The 19005-nt window shown below is 38.6% G+C and overlaps 1 protein-coding gene across 1 annotated transcript in view; it reads right to left on the bottom strand.

The window, feature by feature from the left end:
• Nucleotides 1-19005, bottom strand: part of FBXL17 (F-box and leucine rich repeat protein 17) — a 953351-nt gene that overhangs the window by 24061 nt on the left and 910285 nt on the right. Inside the window, exon 8 of the mRNA XM_089654419.1 lies at nucleotides 12406-12548. Within this exon, the coding sequence (XP_089510545.1) occupies nucleotides 12406-12548 (143 nt within the window). The remainder of the gene's footprint in view (nucleotides 1-12405; nucleotides 12549-19005) is intronic.

Genomic DNA, 19005 nt, shown 5'->3' with positions numbered 1-19005 from the left:
AATAGTACCCCAGAAAGGCCCCAAGATACTAGTGAAAAGGGTGAAATGGAAATCAGCTTGGGAAGTAACCCTAGATTATCACTGGACATGATTAGCAGCTGTAGTCAACAAACGGTGGAAAGGCAGGAGAAAAACGAACCTGAGGGTGAACTACATGTACCAAATAAAAAAGAGATGACAGAAATGTTTCAAAGTTTGGAGAAAATGATAAAACAAGAAATGACATCTATTCGGAATGATTTGGGGCACCTGTTGCTGAGAGTGGAGGAAACAGAGGAGAAAGTTAAAAATCAGGCCCAAACCATTGTTAACCTAGAAAGGAAGATAATAAATATGGACTTTTTTCAGAAAAAACTTCTTTATAGGATGGAGGTTCAAGAGAATAAAGAAAGAAGGAGTAATCTTAGGGTACGAGGAATCCCAGAGTCTGTAAAAGGGGAATCACTGTATGAACTAGTTAGTAAAATTCTAAACTCCATAATGGATAGAGCGGAATCAGAAGTGATTAATCTGGATGGAGTGTTCAGAACAGGAAAGCTCAAACAGATCATGGGGAAGGAGAGACCGAGGGATACAGTTGTTCAATTTCAAAAATCTGGGGACAAAGAAAAGCTTTGGAGGAAGATTAAAGGAAGATCAATAATTAAATATAGAGATTTAAATATCCAAATCTATGCGGACTTAACATCAGAGACCCTATGGAGAAGAAGATCCTTGAGACCTTTATTGGAACAAATGAGAAAGCAGAAGGTGCAGTATAGATGGGGAACCCCAGAATGCCTAATTGGATGGAGAAACGGAGTCACAGCCTATCTGAGATTTCCAGAGGAACTGAGAGTCTTTTGTGAGAGATTGGACTTGCAAAGAATGGAAATAGAAGGATGGGAAGAAGAAAAAGGAGAATTAGAAGATATAAGAAAAGAGGACTGGCTGCGGGTTAGGGGAAGAAGAGGGGGCGGTTTGGGGCGAGGGAGAGATGGAGGGGAGAAATAGAGACTCAAATTTTTTTTTTTTCTCTCCCTTCCACTCTCCGCATCTCCCACCCACCCCCTTCTGAAAATAGGGTATTTCTTCTGGACTGATTTCATCTTTTTTTTTTTCTCTTTCTGAGTCAAATTTTTAGAGAGAGGTAAACTGGGGAGGATGGAGGAGAGGGGAGCCGCCCATGGACGGAGGTCAACCCCAAAGTTTTAAATCAAGGGAGGGAATGATCCCACAAATGATTAGTAGGCACTTTACAAGCCTAAAAAGGGGTGGGGGGAAAGGGGGGAGGGAGGGGATGAGAGTTGGGTGGGAGGGAGGGAAGGGAGGAGGTATTGGGTCAATACTCTGCATGACAGAAGGGATAAAGAGGAAGAGGCAATCTGGAAGAGAGATGGAGTTAATTGGGAATGATGGAAGAAATACAGTTTATAACCTATAATGTGAACGGGTTGAGTAGTCCAGGGAAGAGATTTAGGTTGTTTAATGAGTTACATCATAGGGCTACGTCAGTGGTATTTTTACAGGAGACGCATTTTGAGATAGAGGCAAACGTGAAATTGAAATCCAAACACTATCCAACATGGTACTATGCAGATTCTCCAATTAAAAGAGCAAAAGGGGTTGCAATAGGTTTTGCAAAGAATATGAGATTTGAGCTGGAGGATAGAAGAACCGACCCGGAGGGGAGGTTTTTATTCTTAATAGGTAGACTCCAGGGGATTGAGTGTACTTTAGCCAATATATACTGCCCTAATAAAAACCCGGAGATGTATATGAAAGGTCTGCTGAAAAAATTAATGGAATTTAAAAAAGGGCGCCTGATAGTAGCTGGAGACCTAAATTTCTGTATGGACCCACAAAAGGATAATACCTCTTCCGTGCAAAGAGAGGGGAGTAGGTCTCTGAGAGTTCTGAAAAAAGTGATGCATGAATATCAACTAGTGGACACTTGGAGAATAAAGCATATGAAAGACAGAGACTATACCTTCTTCTCTAATGCACATGAGATATACTCGAGATTAGATTACATCTTAATAGACCATCAACTTATAGATCATCTGGTTAAAATCGACATAGAGACAAGGACGTTCTCGGACCATGCTCCGGTTGTAATGAAAATGGGATGGGGAAGAAGGTGGACGGGAGGATTAGGGTGGAGATTAAATGAGGGTCTTCTTCTGGATGAGGATGTAGTTCAGAAAATCGAGAAAGAGATTAAGGTATACTTTAAGGAGAACGAAACAGAGGAAGTATCGATAGCTACAGTCTGGGAAAGCCATAAGGTATTCATAAGAGGAATCTTGATTGCGGCAGGAGCAAGGAAGAAAAAGGAAAGAAGAGAGAGGGTCAGTGGGCTCTTAAAAGAAATATTGGACTTGGAGCAGATCCATAAGAAGAAAATAACAAAAGATACGAGACAGAGGTTATCGGATAAAAAAGATGAGCTAGAGAGGTTGATGGATGAGGAGAAGAGAAGAGTATACAACAGGGTTTTGAACGAGAGATATAGATGGGGAGACAGACCAGGAAGATATCTAATGAGAGCTTTGAATAAAAAGAAAAATAGGAATTATATAGAAAAGATAAAAAGTTCAAAGGGGGAGTTGGTCCACTCAAATAAAGAGATTATTAAAGTGTTTACGGAGTATTACAAAAAGTTATATAATATTAGCCCCCAAGGCCCCCTAAAAGAAGCCCAAGAGGGAATTAATGAAAAAAAGATGACATACTTAAAAAACACGGGATTACCAAAACTAAGTGAAGCACAGTTGAACTCCCTAGATGCAGAAATCTCCCAGGAAGAAATTAAAACAGCATTAAGAAGCACGGGGGGGGGAAAAAGCCCAGGCCCAGATGGATATACAGTTAAGTACTACAAGAAATTTAGTGAAGTACTGCTACCCAAGTTGGAGAAATATATGAATGCTATGGGAGGTGGGATGGAAGTGAGGAGAGAATCCCTACAGGCCCATGTAGTACTTATACACAAGGAGGGAAAAGATCCATCTCAGTGCTCCAGCTACAGACCTATCTCATTATTGAACACAGACACTAAACTGTATGCAAAGGTGTTAGCAAACAGGTTGAGGGATCTGATGCCTGAATGGATCCATGGAGACCAGGTGGGCTTTGTACCGGGGAGAGAAGGTAGAGATAACGGCTTGAGAACCCTGATGCTTATTCAGAAAAGTAGAAAAGGGAAAGCCCCGGTGGTGCTCTTGTCAATTGATGCAGAAAAGGCATTTGATAGAGTGGATTGGGGCTTTATGATGGACAACTTAAAAGTGCTGGGGATAGGTGATAGAATGCGAGAGTGGATAAGTAAATTATATAGGGAGCCTACTGCAATCATCACGGTAAATGGGGAGAGATCAGAACCCATCGGAATGTCTAATGGTACAAGACAGGGCTGCCCACTGTCCCCTCTGCTATATGTATTGTCACTTGAACCTCTGTTGTCAATAATAAGAAATAGTGGATCGGTAAAGGGAATTCAGATAGAATCCATAGAACATAAAGTAGCGGCCTTTGCGGACGACTTATTGTTCTATGTGGGGAATCCCCGAATAACTCTCCCAAATATAATGAAGATACTGAAGGAGTATGGTGAACTATCAAATTTAAAAATTAATCCAACGAAAACAGAGATCCTGAATATTAATATACCAAAGAATGAAAAAGAAAAACTACAAAAAGAATTCCCCTTTATATGGAGAGAAAAAGAGATAAAATACCTAGGAATAAAACTCACTGCCTCATCTAAGCATTTGTATAGATTAAACTATATCTCTTTGATAAATGAGATCAGGGAAGATTTAAAAAGACTAGAAGGAGGAAATCCATCCTGGATAGGACGTATAAACCTAGTCAAAATGGTAATTATGCCTAAAATACTGTATAGATTTCAAATGGTACCAATTAAAATTCCAGAAGCCTTCTTTAAGATAATGAAAAAGATGTTAACAAGATATATTTGGAAGAATAAAAAACCCAGAATAGCATATGAAACATTGAGTAGGACTAAAGAGAAAGGGGGACTGGGCCTACCAGATGTCAAGAGATACTATAAAGCAGTGGTTTTAGCAAGAATATATGACTGGACATTTAACCATAAGGGGAAAAGTTGGGTAACAATTGAAAATAATCTTAGTGGCAATAGATTGAGTAAGATGATATGGGTCCCACCACAGTTCAGGGGATTTAAAGAAAGCACAAGTATATACACTTTAAATGTCTTTAGGGTATGGGACAATTTACATAAAAAAATGAAATGGGAATTTAATTCTATCTTAATGCCTCTCACAAATTCTGAGTACTTCCCCCCGGGAAAGAATAAGATATCAGGAAGATGGTTTAGAAAGGAGGATACCCAATTGAGAGATGTTTTGGTGGAGGGAGAATTGAGATCACTTAAAGAGTTAATAGAGAAGAAGGGAGATATTTTTATCAGAATAGATGAGTGGAAATATCATCAATTGAAAAGTTTTATTGGAAATCTACTGAAACCACTGAGAATAAAACAGGAGTGGAATATGTTTGAAAGGTTGTTAGAGACATGAAGGGATGGGAAGCACGGTATCTCAAAAGTGTATAGAATACTCACAGAATTAGACACAAACACAAAGTTCATTTTTATGACAAAATGGGAAAGGGATATGGGAGTTGGGTTTGATGAAGATAGACAGAGAAAGATGTTTAGATTGATACACGATAATGTTAGTGTGAGAGAGGTTGAGGTTAATTATAAGTGTATGACACGATGGCACATTACACCGAGTGTAGAGCACAAGATGAATGGGGAAAACTCAAATATGTGTTGGAGAGGATTTGGAGAGATAGGCACGGTGTTTCACATATGGTGGGAATGTCCGAAAATCCAGGCTTTTTGGAAGATAATAGTTAAATTAATTGAAGAAATAACTGGATTTGACATAGGGTTAGACCCAACGACGTGCCTCCTACATAATGTGGAGACATCCGTAAATAAATATAAAGATTCAGGTATTTGGTACTTCTTGAATGCGGCAAAAGGGTTGATACCCAAGTTTTGGCAGAAAGCTGAGGTTCCGAAGGAGGTAGACTGGATTAATAGAGTAAACCAGATAGGTAGAATGGAAAGATCATACCATATGCAAGAAGATCGGATGGGAGTTTATTCTAGGAGATGGGAAAAGTGGGAAAGAGCAGGATTGAAAGAGAAATATAGGAAGATATGTACTAGGATGTTAGCAAAAAAAAAAAAAAAAAAAATTAATAAGCCTCAAGAGATTAGAAAGGGCTAGAGTCTGCAGAGGGGGAGGAGGGGGGGGAGGGGTGGGAGGGGGGGTGGTGGGATGGGAGGGAAAAGAGTTTTTAGTAAGGGAAAGGCAGAAATGTTATATAATTGTCTACTTGTATGAGAATTATTTCCCTTTTTGGATTTTTGTATTAATATGAAAAATTTAATAAATATTTAAATTAAAAAAAAAAAAATTTCCCTCAGCTATAGAAGGTGGTATTTACTATTATTTTAAACTGTTTTTTATTTGCTGATCTGTGTATTTAATTCAAGTATCTGTAATAAGTTAAATAAAGCAATTACATACTAAAATATAACTCCCACAAGACTAGGGCATTTCTAATACTGTGACCAGAGCCCATTTTTCTGTATGTTCTTTAACCCCTTGACGCCGACGTAACACAAATATGCGGCCTCACGGACCTGGGCTTTTTTCCGTGGGGCCGCATATTTGCGTACCTGTCTTTGTGTTGGGAGCGCGCCCCTCAGCGTGCTCCCAGCACCGAGACCGCGGTGTCACTGAGAGCACCGGGTCCCGTTCTAACGATCGGGACCCGGGACTCCCGGTCCCGGGTCACATGATCGCTGTGATAGCCTCTGATTGGCTATCATAGTGATCAGTCACTGTGCAGCCCGGCCCCCTTGTTTTTTTTTTCTCTCTCTCTATGAATGGAGAAGAGAGATACATTGTATCTCTCGAACTCCTGTCAGAGAGAAGAAAAAAAAAAGTTTGTACAAAAAAAAAAAAAGATAAATAAATAAATATTAAAAAAAAAAAATACCTAGATCAAGGTTTGATCTAGTTCAGTGCCAGGGTTAGTGTTTAGGTCAGGGTCAAGGTCAAAGGTCAGGGTCAAAGGTCAAGATTTAAAAAAAATTGGTATCAGTGTCAGTTAGTGTTAATGTCAGTTAGTGTTAGTGTGTTTTAGGTAAAAAAAAAAAAAAAAAAAAAAGACAAAAACAAAATGCGCACTATGGTTTCTGGGCTGTACTATGGGTACAAACAACAAATAACATACACATATATGGTATCGCTGAGATCGTCAAGAGCTGGAGAATTTATTTTGGGTTGCTCTTTGGTGGTAGGTTATGGTCATAACAAGAAACACATAGCTAAATAAAAAAAAGGATTTTTTTTTACTATTTTTGGCCAGTTTTCCTTTGATAATAAAAAAAAATCAGGAGATATCCATTACCATTTACCACCAAATGAAAGCCCAATTTGTCTCGAAAAAATCAAGGTATAATCCACCTGGATGTGCAAAGTAGTTGTGATGATATGTACGGTTTTGCTATCACATGTCAACGGTGCAGAATTGTGCTTAGGCCTTTAGATTTGTTTTACCCTTAGGCGTGAAGGGGTTAAGCGAAGTTGTAATAGTAAAACACTACCTAGTAATTCCTTGTTTTTGGTTTCAGGATTCATTGGGGTTCTACTGGGAAGAACATCAAACCTTTTAAACTGCATAACTGAGGCAGCATTAGATAAAAGTACCAGGAGTTCTCTATATTCTCTATAACAAAAATCAATTAACTTTTTCTATATAAACTAAAGAAATAGAATTTACTCTATATTAAAGGTTTGGTGCAGTTGATCCTGACAACTTTGTCATTCAAACAATTATCGTGGATATAAAAAGTCTACACACCCCTGTTAAAATATCAGGTTTCTGTGATGTAAAAAAATGAGACAAAGATAAATCATTTCAGAACTTTTTCCACCTTAAGGTTACTTTCACACTGAGAAGTTTTTGAACTGTTTTTCTGTTAAAAAAAGCACCTGAAAAGCTCAACAAAAATGCTTCCTTATCTATATGAATGTACAGTGCATCCAGAAAGTATTCACAGCGCTTAACTTTTGCCACATTTTATTATGTTACAGCCTTATTCTAAAATGGATTCAATTTATTTTTTTCCTCAACATTCTACAAACAATATCCCATAATGACAACGTAAAAGAAATTTAGAAATTTTTGCAATTTATTAAAAATAATGGAAAAAAAAAAAAAACACATGTACATAAGTATTCATAGCCTTTGCTCAATACTTTGTTGAAGTACCTTCGCACCAATTACAGCTTCAAGTCGTTTTGGAGTATGATGCTGCAAGCTTTGCATACCTATTTTTGGGCAATTTATCCCATTCTTTTCTCAGTACCTTTCAAGCTCCATCAGGTTGAATGGGGAGTGTCGGTGCACAGCCAGTTTCAGATCTCTCCAGAGGTTCAAGTCTGGGTTCTGGCTGGGCTACTCCAGGACATTCACAGAGTTGACCCGTAGCCACTCCTTTGTTATGTGGGCTGTATGCTTAGGGTCATTGTCTTGTTGAAAGATGAACCGTCACCCCAGTCAAAGGTCCAGAGCACTCGAACAGGTTTTCATCATCAAGGATGTCTCTGTACATTGCTGCATTCATCTTTCCTTCGACCCTGACTAGTCTCCCAGTTCCTGTCGCTAAAAAACATCCCCACATCAAAATGCTGCCACCACCATGCTTCACTGTAGGGATGGTATTAGCCAGGTGGTGAGCGGTGCCTGTTTTCCTCAAGACATGACGCTTGGCATTCAGACCAAAGAGTTTAATCTTTGTTTCATCAGACCAGAGAGTTTTGTTTCTCATGCTCTGAGAGTCCCTCAGATGCCTTTTGGCAAACTCCAGGCGGGCTACCATTTGCCATTTACTGAGGAGTGGCTTCCATCTGGCCACTCTACCATACAGCCCTGATTGGTGGAGTGCTGCAGAGATGGTTGTTCTTCTGGAAGGTTCTCCTCTCCCCACAGAGAAACACTGGAGCTCTTTCAGAGTGACCATCGGGTGCTTGGTTACCTCCCTGACTAAGGCCATTCTCCCTTGATCGCTCATTTTGGCCAGGCGGCCTGCTCTAGGAAGATTCCTGGTGGTTCCAAACTTCTTCCATTTACAGATGATGGAGGCCACTTTGCTTATTGGGACCTTCAATGCTGCAGAATGTTTTCTGTACCCTTCCCCAGATCTGTGCCTTGATACAATCCTGTCTCGGAGGTCTACAGACAATTCCTTGGACTTCATGGCTTGGTTTGTGCTCTGACATGCACTGTCAACTGTGGGACCTTATATAGACAGGTTTATACCTTTCCTAATCATGTCCAATCAACTGCATTTCCCATAGGTGGACTCCAATCAAGTTGTGTAAACATCTGATGATCAGTGGGAACAGGATGCACCAGAGCTCAATTTTGAGTGTCATGGCAAAGGCTGTGAATATTTATGTACATGTGTTTTTTTATTTTTTAATAAATTGCAAACATTTCAAAATGAACTTCTTTCATGTTGTCATTATAGGGTATTGTTTGTAGAATGTTGAGAAAAAAATGAATTTAATCAATTTTGGAATAATGCTGAAACATAACAAAATGTGGCAAAAGTTAAGCTCTGTGAATACTTTCTGGATGCTCTATATATCTATGTATGTTTTCACACTGAGGCGTTGCACTTATGGTGCGGTGTAAAAAATCCTGCTTGCAGCATCTTTGGAGCATGTTTGATGAGTTAAAAAAAAAACGCCCCAAAAATGCCTCTTCCCATTGACATCAATGGAAAACACTTGAAAAGAGCCTCAAAAACACCTCTGAGAAGCATTTTTGGTGCAGTTTTTAAGTTTCGTGTCCTTAAAAAAATGCTCAGAAACCGTGGCAAAATTGCAGTAAAAAATGCTTATGCGTTATTGTGGTAGATCAGTGTGAAAGTAGTCTTATTGTGACCTATAAACTGTACAACTCAATTGAAACAAATTGAACAAACTGAAATCTCTTATGTGGAGGGAAGGAAAATAAAAAACTAAAATAATATGGTTGCATAAGTGTGCACAACCTTAAATTAATACTTTGTTGAAGCACGTTTTGATTTTACTACAGCACTCAATCTTTTTTGGGTATGAGTCTATCAGCATGGCACATCTTGACTTGGCAATATTTGCCCACTCTTCCTTGCAAAAACACTCCAAATCTGTAAGATTGCGAGGGCATCTCCCGTGCACAGCCCTCTTCAGATCACCCCACAGATTCTCGATCAGATTCAGGTCTGGGCTCTGGCTGGGCCATTCCAAAACTTTCATCTTCTTCTGGTGAAGCCATTCCTTTGTTGGTTTGGATGTATGCTTTGGGTCATTGTCATGCTGAAAGATGAAGTTCCTCTTCATGTTCAGCTTTCATGCTATCATGACGCACTAGCATTCTATGCTGTAAATCCAGAAGTCTGCCCTCCAACCTCATGGGATAACTCAGGGCTGACTGTAGCCCCTTTCAAGACTGTGTCTTATGCCTGACTGCTGCAGCCTGACATTAGGGCTGCGTGGGACATGAAGATGCAATCTCTGCACTGCCCCATGTGTTTATCATCCAGAGCTAGACTATCCCTGGCTTGATGTGTTTCCAGTCTGACATTGGAGTTGGGACAGTCATTTCTCTCTTTGGCAAGGAAGCATATAAACCCGTTGTCTATGACCATGCCTTTGTCCAGTACTTCAAGAGAAAAAGTGTACAGGTAAATAAAAAAATCCTATTTTCTTTCTGTGAGGATATTATGAAATACTGCATATAAATATTTTATTTATTTAATTTCTAGCCAGCAGGTGGAACTTTGGTTGCTTTTTATATTTTTTTTGTCCATTCTTATTGGGTTTGCTGAAAAATACCTACCTTGTTTCCTATAGAGCTCATTAGCTCAAGGAGAACTTACTTTTCCCCTTCCATTGGCCCTCTCTACCACATCTCTAGCGGTTGCCTGTAAAAAAAACTCCCACTTTTTTTAAAAAACCCATAATGATCTGTAACACTGGTGTCAAGGGTGCACACAGTATTAAATGTAAAACAAAGGTTATTTAAAAAAATTGTAAAAAAAAAATACAATTTAAAATATCATTTTTTTAACATAATAGTTTCCCTTTTAAGGATCTGTTAACTGAACATAACTTTAGTCTGTGCTGTACCATCTCTCTGTCAGCAATACTGCACAAGCACCATATCCATGCTCACTATTTTGTCCTTATTTAACTCCCACTCCTATCTAAGCTTTGTTTTGTCCGGATGCTGGCCCTCAATACCCATTCTTAATCATTTCTTCAGCTGAAAGCAATTTCTAAAAAAATCTATTTAAGATAATACTGTCTTCTTTTTCTTCTGTTCAGTTATGGCAAACCAAAAACCATTTCATCCTGGAGATATGGTACTTGTCTGCTTTTATGTGTATTATCATTGACATTCTGACTGAATTAACCCAGAATTAATTGATGTGAAGGCACATTCTGCATAATTTATTTAAGACAGGTTGACTTCTCAGGGACAAATACAAAAGCTGAGATTAAAGTGAATTCATGAGGATAGCAATTTAGGAACTGCCACTGATGTCCTGTGACAGTCCTCAGGGCTTTTATCCCAATCCTGGCTTCACTCTTTAGTTATTCAATGATCTGGTACAAGGATACAGGGCAGGAGTTCAGAGGTAGAAGATGTGTCTGAAGTTGAGAGTGACAGTGAGTTACTGAACAAAGTGGTCTTGTAACTGCAGGTCATTCAGATAGCCAACCATGTGGACACCTTGAGATTCAAGCATAGCTAAAATGGGAGCCAGTACTTTCAGGAAGACCCATGAGGCCAGAGAAAAGCCAAATGGTAAAATGGAAAACTGAAAGTTCAAACAAGGCCTAAAAAAAGGGAGATAGCACACACAAGGGGTGCTAATAGGCCACTGCAGAGCAAGAAAAGCCGATGGCAGTGCAACTAGGAAAGATACTACCCACAATGGTCTACTCATGGATCCACCAAGGGGCAGAAAGTGACTATGGTGCCTGTGCCGAAATTTCCACAGGACTGTGTGTAAAGGTATACAAGTGAGACTTTACAAACATGGGGTACTTGCAGATCTCATACACAGAGGGGGGTGCCCATAGTCATCCATGATAGGTCATCATAAGCCACTGTACAAACAGAACACAAGTGAGAAATCACCAACAAAAAGTACTTAGAAATCCACTACAGAGCAGAAAAAGTTAACAGCCATAAATGACAGAGTCACCTTAGGCCTCTACACAGACAATATACAAGTGAGTCCTTAGCAAAAAAAAAGTATACTCAGGGACCAACTGTGGAGCAGGAGGGGTTAATGGCTAACCATGACTAAGTCACCATAGGCCACAATACAAGCAGTATACAAGTGAGACATTATCAATAAGGATAATCATGAACTCACTGTGAAGAAGGGGGGGGGGTAAACAGCCAACTGGGACAAAGTCACCATTGGCCACTGTATAAACAGCATACAAGTGAGACATTACCAACAAACGATACTAATAGACCTATTGTGGAGCATGAGGAGTTAAATGCTACCTGTAAATAGTTTACCATAGGCCTGCTGGAACGTTTCCATCGGCGTGCCTAGGGCAACAATACAGAAGTTGTAAAATTAGCTGTAGATCCTGGTGCACAGCTGGTATTGGAAGAAGAAAAGCACTCAGAAAAGTTCTGGCGGAAACCAGTAATTTACCCCAGGAGAGAGAGAGGGATCCATCACCTAAGGACTCTATAAAAAACTGAGTAATACCGAGAGAGGGAGGGGTTATATGTGGGGTCCTCATATCTCTGATTTGCCAGTGTCCAATAATAGGAGGTAGATGCATACAACCCAGTCATCATTTCTTTAAAATCCACCTTTCAAAGAACACATTTGCAACATCATGCAACAGGTTTAAATTGTGATAAGAAAAACCCCCCTGGATATAGTCTACATATTCTCCCAATGTTTATGCAAACCTTTTCAAACAGTTCCGGTTTTCTTTCTCATTAAAGTTTTAAACCAAAGTTCTTCAACACGATGTACAAATAAATCGAATACTGCATATTCAAATCACCTGGTGACTATTGCCAACTGCTACGGACAAAAACCTACATAGTTGCCAATATTCTAAAGTAATTTAAATTAACAGAAAATAAAAAAAAAAAACTCATGATGATGATGAAAACCACAACTACTCTACTTCTAATAAGGTTTTAAAATTTCTATTCACTTAAAATGTTCACAAAACATTTACAGAGGGCTACAAACACAGCTAAACGATTTGTGATTTAAAAGTGATTGTTACACATCATCGGCAAAATGAAAAATCTCACCTGATCACATCTCATCAAACCCAAATACCGTATGGATTTGCTACTTTGTGCAATCAATGTTGCTCCTTGATCTGTTATCTCCTTACACCATCCAACGTCCACCGTCTCTATTGTGTTGCTGTACTGTCCAATGGCTATCAAAGCTGTAGAAGTAAATGATATAAATACATTAGTAAAACAAGCACAAAAGAAATATTTTATAGGACCACAAGTGTCCGTAATATCAACAAAGCTGTTTGATTAGTAATTAGATAGGTTTACCATTACAAAATTATTTACTACAGTATCATTTTTCTTTTTCAAAAAATGATAAAATACAATGCAAACAGTTTTTATATGTTACACACTGAATAAGAAAACTTGGATATATTGCAATGATTAGGTGGATTTTCTCTTACATACATGCTTGCTCCATAACTGATATTTACCTCGCAGGCACCTATGAATCTTGGAAGCTGTCTGGTTTTGTTAAGAAGCAAATGCAAAATTTCCATTATAATCCTTTTGAATCATGATCACATTACATGCATATACAAAGGGACAATACTAAAGTGGAACAAAAAGTAAGTTGCTGCTTCAACAACCAGATAGGTTTACATTTTTAATAGAAAAAAAAGGAATATGACTAGTAATTAATACATCTACAATTTAGATCCAGTTTTTTTTTTATTTTTCCAAATCAATACAATAAGGAACACCTTCTGAACCCAACATGGTCTAACGTTAACATGATCAGACTTCAGAAACCCAGCCGCGTGCAGCCACTTTAGGAGGCTCCTTTAAGAATGACTCAGAAGACAAGACTTAGAAAAAATAAAGTGAATGCAGACATCAAAGTAGCGCTGTGATCTATCACATAAAATACCATAAAACAATTCCTTTATATAAATATTATAATCTAAAAACCACCCAGTGTCCACTTGTGAAATAAATGAAAAAAAAGTTCAACATAACAGTGACTCATGTACAAACACACCCTAAAATTCATGAGACACAGCTAAATCTTCCAAAATGCCACACCAGTGCTTCATTGCTCCACCACTCCCCAGCAGACATGAAGAAATATATGCCTCTCTTATTACAGATGCTGGTTCATCCCGGCAGCCATCCTGAACATTTCTCCCCAATATTAGAATATAAAAAAATGCTCCAATAGTGTAATCCAGTAAGAAAAGCACATTTATTAAAGGATTAAAAAAAAATCAGATATCAATTTTGCTGTGCAGGTCAAAGCAGCAACATATAATGTGAATGTAATGGAAATTGTGCCCAACCCTACACAGAATGTCACTTCTAGTTGCCATGAACGTCACTTCCAGTTGCTATACAGCCCCGCTCCAACACATTTCACCCTTCCAACTGTCAACGGAAATGGCTGAATGGCACAGCTTCTTGGAATTTATTCCTTCCTCTAAAGATTCCTTAACTCCTTAATGTCTCCAATGGGCAAACAAACACATAGCACTGCATGATGTATTTCTCAGGAATAGGAAAATCCAGTATAAAAATAAATATAAACTTAAAACACATACATTTTAAAAACAAAGATTTAAAAAGCCTATAGGGGATAGTCTGGGCAATAGGAGATGGTGAGGTACCAATAAATGTACTGAGAACACACAAACACCAAAACCAGTTCTCCTTGTTAGCTAAAAATAAATATACAAATAGATACACATGTATGGCCATGTTGAGTAAGGGTAGATGATTAATGTAGCATACACTTCCTGGACACCATCTACCCTTAGATCAGGCATTGCTGAGCTGTGAACCATCCCTTCCCTCCTGAAGACTCCTGGAAGGTATGCCATAATTTGCCTAGGCATAGAAACCAGGAAGTAACTGAAGAAATGTAAAAAAAACTTTTTAAAACAAGTAAACATGATATACTTTCCAATCTATTTACTAATGCTAACAGCATATGGATTAAAAATAGTTCATTTTGATTGAGAGAGTGAAGTTCCGCTTTAATTTATGGTTATTGTATATACTAACTTGCCTTTATTGGTGACTTCATATTTTGTTATTGTGACTTTAATTATTTGTTAGTTGTGATTTTTTATTTTTGTCTTCATTTTTTGTGCAATTGAATAATTTCCCTGTTGGGGTTAATAGAGTATTCTGAATCTAAATGTATGAAACAAACAATGTAGAGAGCGAGAGAGAGATACACATCCCATGTGGAAATACCAAAAAGCATACTTGGACCCTCCTCTATATTTGGTAGTGAAGGATTGAGATGTTATATATAGTACATACATATACTTGTTTTTGAAAAAAAAAAGAAACAAGTGGACTAATTATCTAGCCTTTAGAGTCTTTAAGAAGGCACATTAACCCCTATGGCATGCATACACAGTGACTCACGTGTCAGTGGGTGGCAAAATCCTATTCAGACTATCTATGATCACTTGGCCCAGGCCATAGGTTAAAATATGACAGCAAATTCAGGGTGACAGTTTCTATTGTCAAAGTGTACTTTCTGTTATCCCCAACATCGATTCTATTAATTTCAAATCTGCTTAGTTTAAGACAGCCCTGGTCATTTTGGGCCAATTAACCACCGTCATCTGCAACACAAAGTCTGGCCGTTTACAGACATGCATACATTCTAAAGTTCAGTTTATTGCTGCATGCCATCACACTACATCACAATTTCCAAAATCCCACCACTGATAACTATTATATTTTAGCTGCTCCCAGGTCAAATACAACAGGTTATATTATAATAATTCCATCTTTTAAGCAGTATTAATATATTCAGATAATTAAATGTACCCTACAACGGACCATGATGTTAGATGGAGTGGAATTTACATAGTTAAGTATGACAAATTGATTAACTCGTTCTAAGCTGAATGAATAGTATTACTGCAAACATCCCTAAAGCAATGAATACATTAGCATCTTGTTTTAGAAATTCCTGTCTTCAGGCTACAAGCTAAAACAAAAACAGGCATTTCATGTGTACAAAACATAACCAGATGAACAATGAAAATAAAAAAATAAAAATAACATAATCCAGATTCTAAAATGGCAGCGACAGTTCTAGAGGAGCATCTTTGTCATGGAAGGCCTGATGACAAGCAGTTGTGTGCTCTGTTATAATTTGATATAATCAGTATATATCAGAAACATTAAACTATTTCACTTAGGAATACGATCATTAACCTTGTTCCATAATTGCCCACGTCAATTTCTGTAAACTCTTCTTTGTTACAATTTGCAAAGCATGTCATTGCTTAAAAAGATCTCATTAGCAATTTCAGGGTTTCACTATGGACCCAGCGTAAGCACTGCTCTCAGAACATTAGATATCCAAGGTTCCTTAAGGTTGAAATAGCATTTATTAAATCACATTTTGTGACTGCTCATTACTAGTGAAAAATGCCCTTGAAATATGGCACACTTGGTTGCTTTTACGGGATGATATTTTCTGCTGCTTCTATGCAAAAATCTCTTCAAAGAATACTTTTGAAATGACACAGTTTAACCCCTCTGGTACATGTTGCTTGCTGCAGCTTCCAGTAGAGCAAAAACAGGAGATGTTTTCTGCCTGCTAGTAAAGGACAATTGCCTTCATTTTTTCCTCATCAATTGTCCTGTGAACTTTTCACATAAAATATAACCCAGTTCAGAGCTGTCTTCACTGAATATTTATTATACATTTTTAGAGCTGTTAAAAACCTTGACATTTTATAAATGCTGTTATAGATGCATTTTGGGTCATTTTTTTTTATCTAAGAGCTTGTTCATATGGTGTATTTTCATCAATTTGCCCTAAATCAAGGAAAAAGAAAATTAGAAGGGATAGAGATGCAGTAGGTTGTAAGATTTAGGATGCTCTTGAGATAGGGCTGATAGTAAGAGATTTGTTTGTCCTTATTCAAAATTCAGCCATTCAGATCTTTCTTTTGGAGAAAAAGGACTATACTACTTTTGGGTTTCCATGATAATCAAATAACTCTTTATAATAATATGGTGGTGTTTCATTCTGGTGGAAAACCCAAAGTAGATCATGGGGCATCACTTGTTATTACTCATTATATGTATACTTTTTCTTAAAGTGTTACTAAACCCAGGACCCTGCATTCACTCTATCTGGTCTCCCACAGTACACACAACATGGAAGTGCAATTATTTCAGTAAATATAAACTGCTAAATACCTTTTCTCATCAGCAGTTAGAGCAGTCTTGTGACTTCTATCATTCTCCAGCAGAGCACTGCTTAAAGCCTGTGGGAGGAGTTTTCTTCCTGCTCTAGGAGGATGCAGAACCACTGACCTCTGTCTGGACAGTGCTGATTGTCCCTGTGCTGATCACATTCACTCTCCCAAGAAACAAAAAAATATCTCTAGTAATACACACCAAACTGAACATGTACAGAGTGTCTCCACAAGATATGTCTTATCAGGAGATAAGAGGGGGACACTAGAAGAAGAGGAGGATCAGAGAAGTCTGGATCAAACAGCCTTTTTACACAATGCAGAGGATTAACCCATTGAGTTCCACAGTGAGTATAACAAGCATGCTTTGCTGCATATATAGACTGATTTTACTGTTGTGGGTTTAGTAACACTTTAAAGCGTATTTATGGTCAAAATATAAAGATTGGATTTTATTTTATTTATAGCCTACTCTTATAATTCTGAATAATCTTGAAGTTTGTAAATTTAAAGGATAAGTTCACTTTTGGGAACATGTTTTAGGGTGGAACATGTAACAAGTTTACACTGTTTCAGCCGATGCCCAATCCCCTCACTCCGTGTGACAGCAGTATAGGAAGAAGTTCCCTGCACTAGCTGTCAGTTTTTGAAATCAGCACGGCTGAGCGGGGCACCACCCAACATGGCTGAGACATTTATTCACAGAGTTCTGTGAATGAATGACCTACAAGTACTGATATAATTTGTGAGTGTTGGTGATTAGTTCTTAATGAACAACCATGGCACGGACTTCCTGTCAGTGTTGAACGGTTTGCTTGTATGAGGTACGAGCACACGGATTAACCACTTGCATACCGGGCACTTATACCCCCTTCCTGCCCAGGCCAATTTTCAGCTTTCAGCGCTGTCGCACGTTGAATAATTACTCAGTCATGCAACACTGAACCTATATGAAATTTGTAATTTTTTCACACAAATAGAACTTTCTTTTGATGGTATTTAATAACGATTGGGTTTGCTATAAATGAAAAAAGACAGACAATTTTGAAAAAGAATGCATTTTTCTAAGTAATTTTTCTTCATAAATTTTGACCAAAATTTATACTGCTACATTTCTTTGGTAAAAATAACCCAAATCAGTGTATATTATTTGGTCTGTGTGAATGCTATAGAGTCTACAAGCTATGGTACCAATCATTGAAAATTGATCACACCTGATGTACTGACGGCCTATCTCATTTCTTGAGGCCCTAACAAGCCAGGACAGTACAAATACCCCCTCACATGACCCCTTTTTGGAAAGTAGACATTCCAAAGTATTTAGAGGCATGGTGAGTTTTTTGCAGTTGTAACTTTTTTCCACAATTCTTTGGAAAATTAAGAATTTGTTTTCACAAATTTTCATATTAACAGGCTATTTCTCACACATAGCATAGGCATACTTGCAAACTACACCGCAAAACAAATTCTGCTACTCCTCCTGAGTATGGTGATACCTCATGTGTCAGACTTTTCCCCAGCCTGGCCACATACAGAGGCCCCACATGCAAGGAGCACCAGCAGGTGTTCGAGGTACATAGATTACACATCAATATCTTGACTACCTATTACACTTTTGAAGGCCCTGAAGAACCAGGACAATGGAATTACCCACAAAATGACCCCATTTTGAGAACCAAACACATCAACATATATTCCAAGCGGCATAATGCATCTTTTGAACATATAATTTTTTCCACAAGCTTTTGGAAAATGTTTTAAGAAATTGAAAACATTTTTTGTTACACAAAGTTGTCCATTTATAAGATATTTCTAACACATAGCATGTAAATACCAAAAAATACACCACAAAACACAATCTGCTACTCCTCCTTAGTATGGTGATACCACATGTGTGAGACTTTTCCACAGCCTGGCCACATACAGGGGCCCAGCATCCAAGTAGCACCTGGGCGCTGATAAGGATGCACTGTTGGGTGCTGATGAGGCTGAACTACTGGGTGCTAATGAGAGTGCACTGATGGGAGCTGATGAGGGTGCACTGATGGGTGCTGATGAGGGTGCAGTGATGAATCCTGATGAGGGTGCACTGATAGGTGCGGTTAATGGTGCACTGATGAGTGCTGATGAGGGCACACTGGTTGGTGCTGATGAGGGTGCACTGATGTATGCTGATGAGGGCGCACTGCTGGATGCTGACGAGGGTGCACTGATGGGTGCTGATGAGGCTGCTCTGATGTGCACTAATGCACTTCACTGATAAGCTGGCACTGATGTGGCAGCACTGATGGGGGCTGATGATCCCCTCAGGGCGACACTGATCTACACTGATAAGCTGCAGTGATGAGACAGCACTGCTGGACGTAGTAGGGCACTGATGGGCACTGTTGTGTACTGATAAGCTGCAGTGATGAGGCAGCACTGATGGACAGTG

Source organism: Staurois parvus, unplaced genomic scaffold (assembly GCF_062004578.1).
Source record: "Staurois parvus isolate SC_StPar_1 unplaced genomic scaffold, SC_StPar_1.0 ptg000768l, whole genome shotgun sequence".
NCBI lineage: Eukaryota > Metazoa > Chordata > Amphibia > Anura > Ranidae > Staurois > Staurois parvus.
Note: the sequence above shows the minus strand (reverse complement) of the source record. Positions and strands in the feature narration are given on the sequence as shown.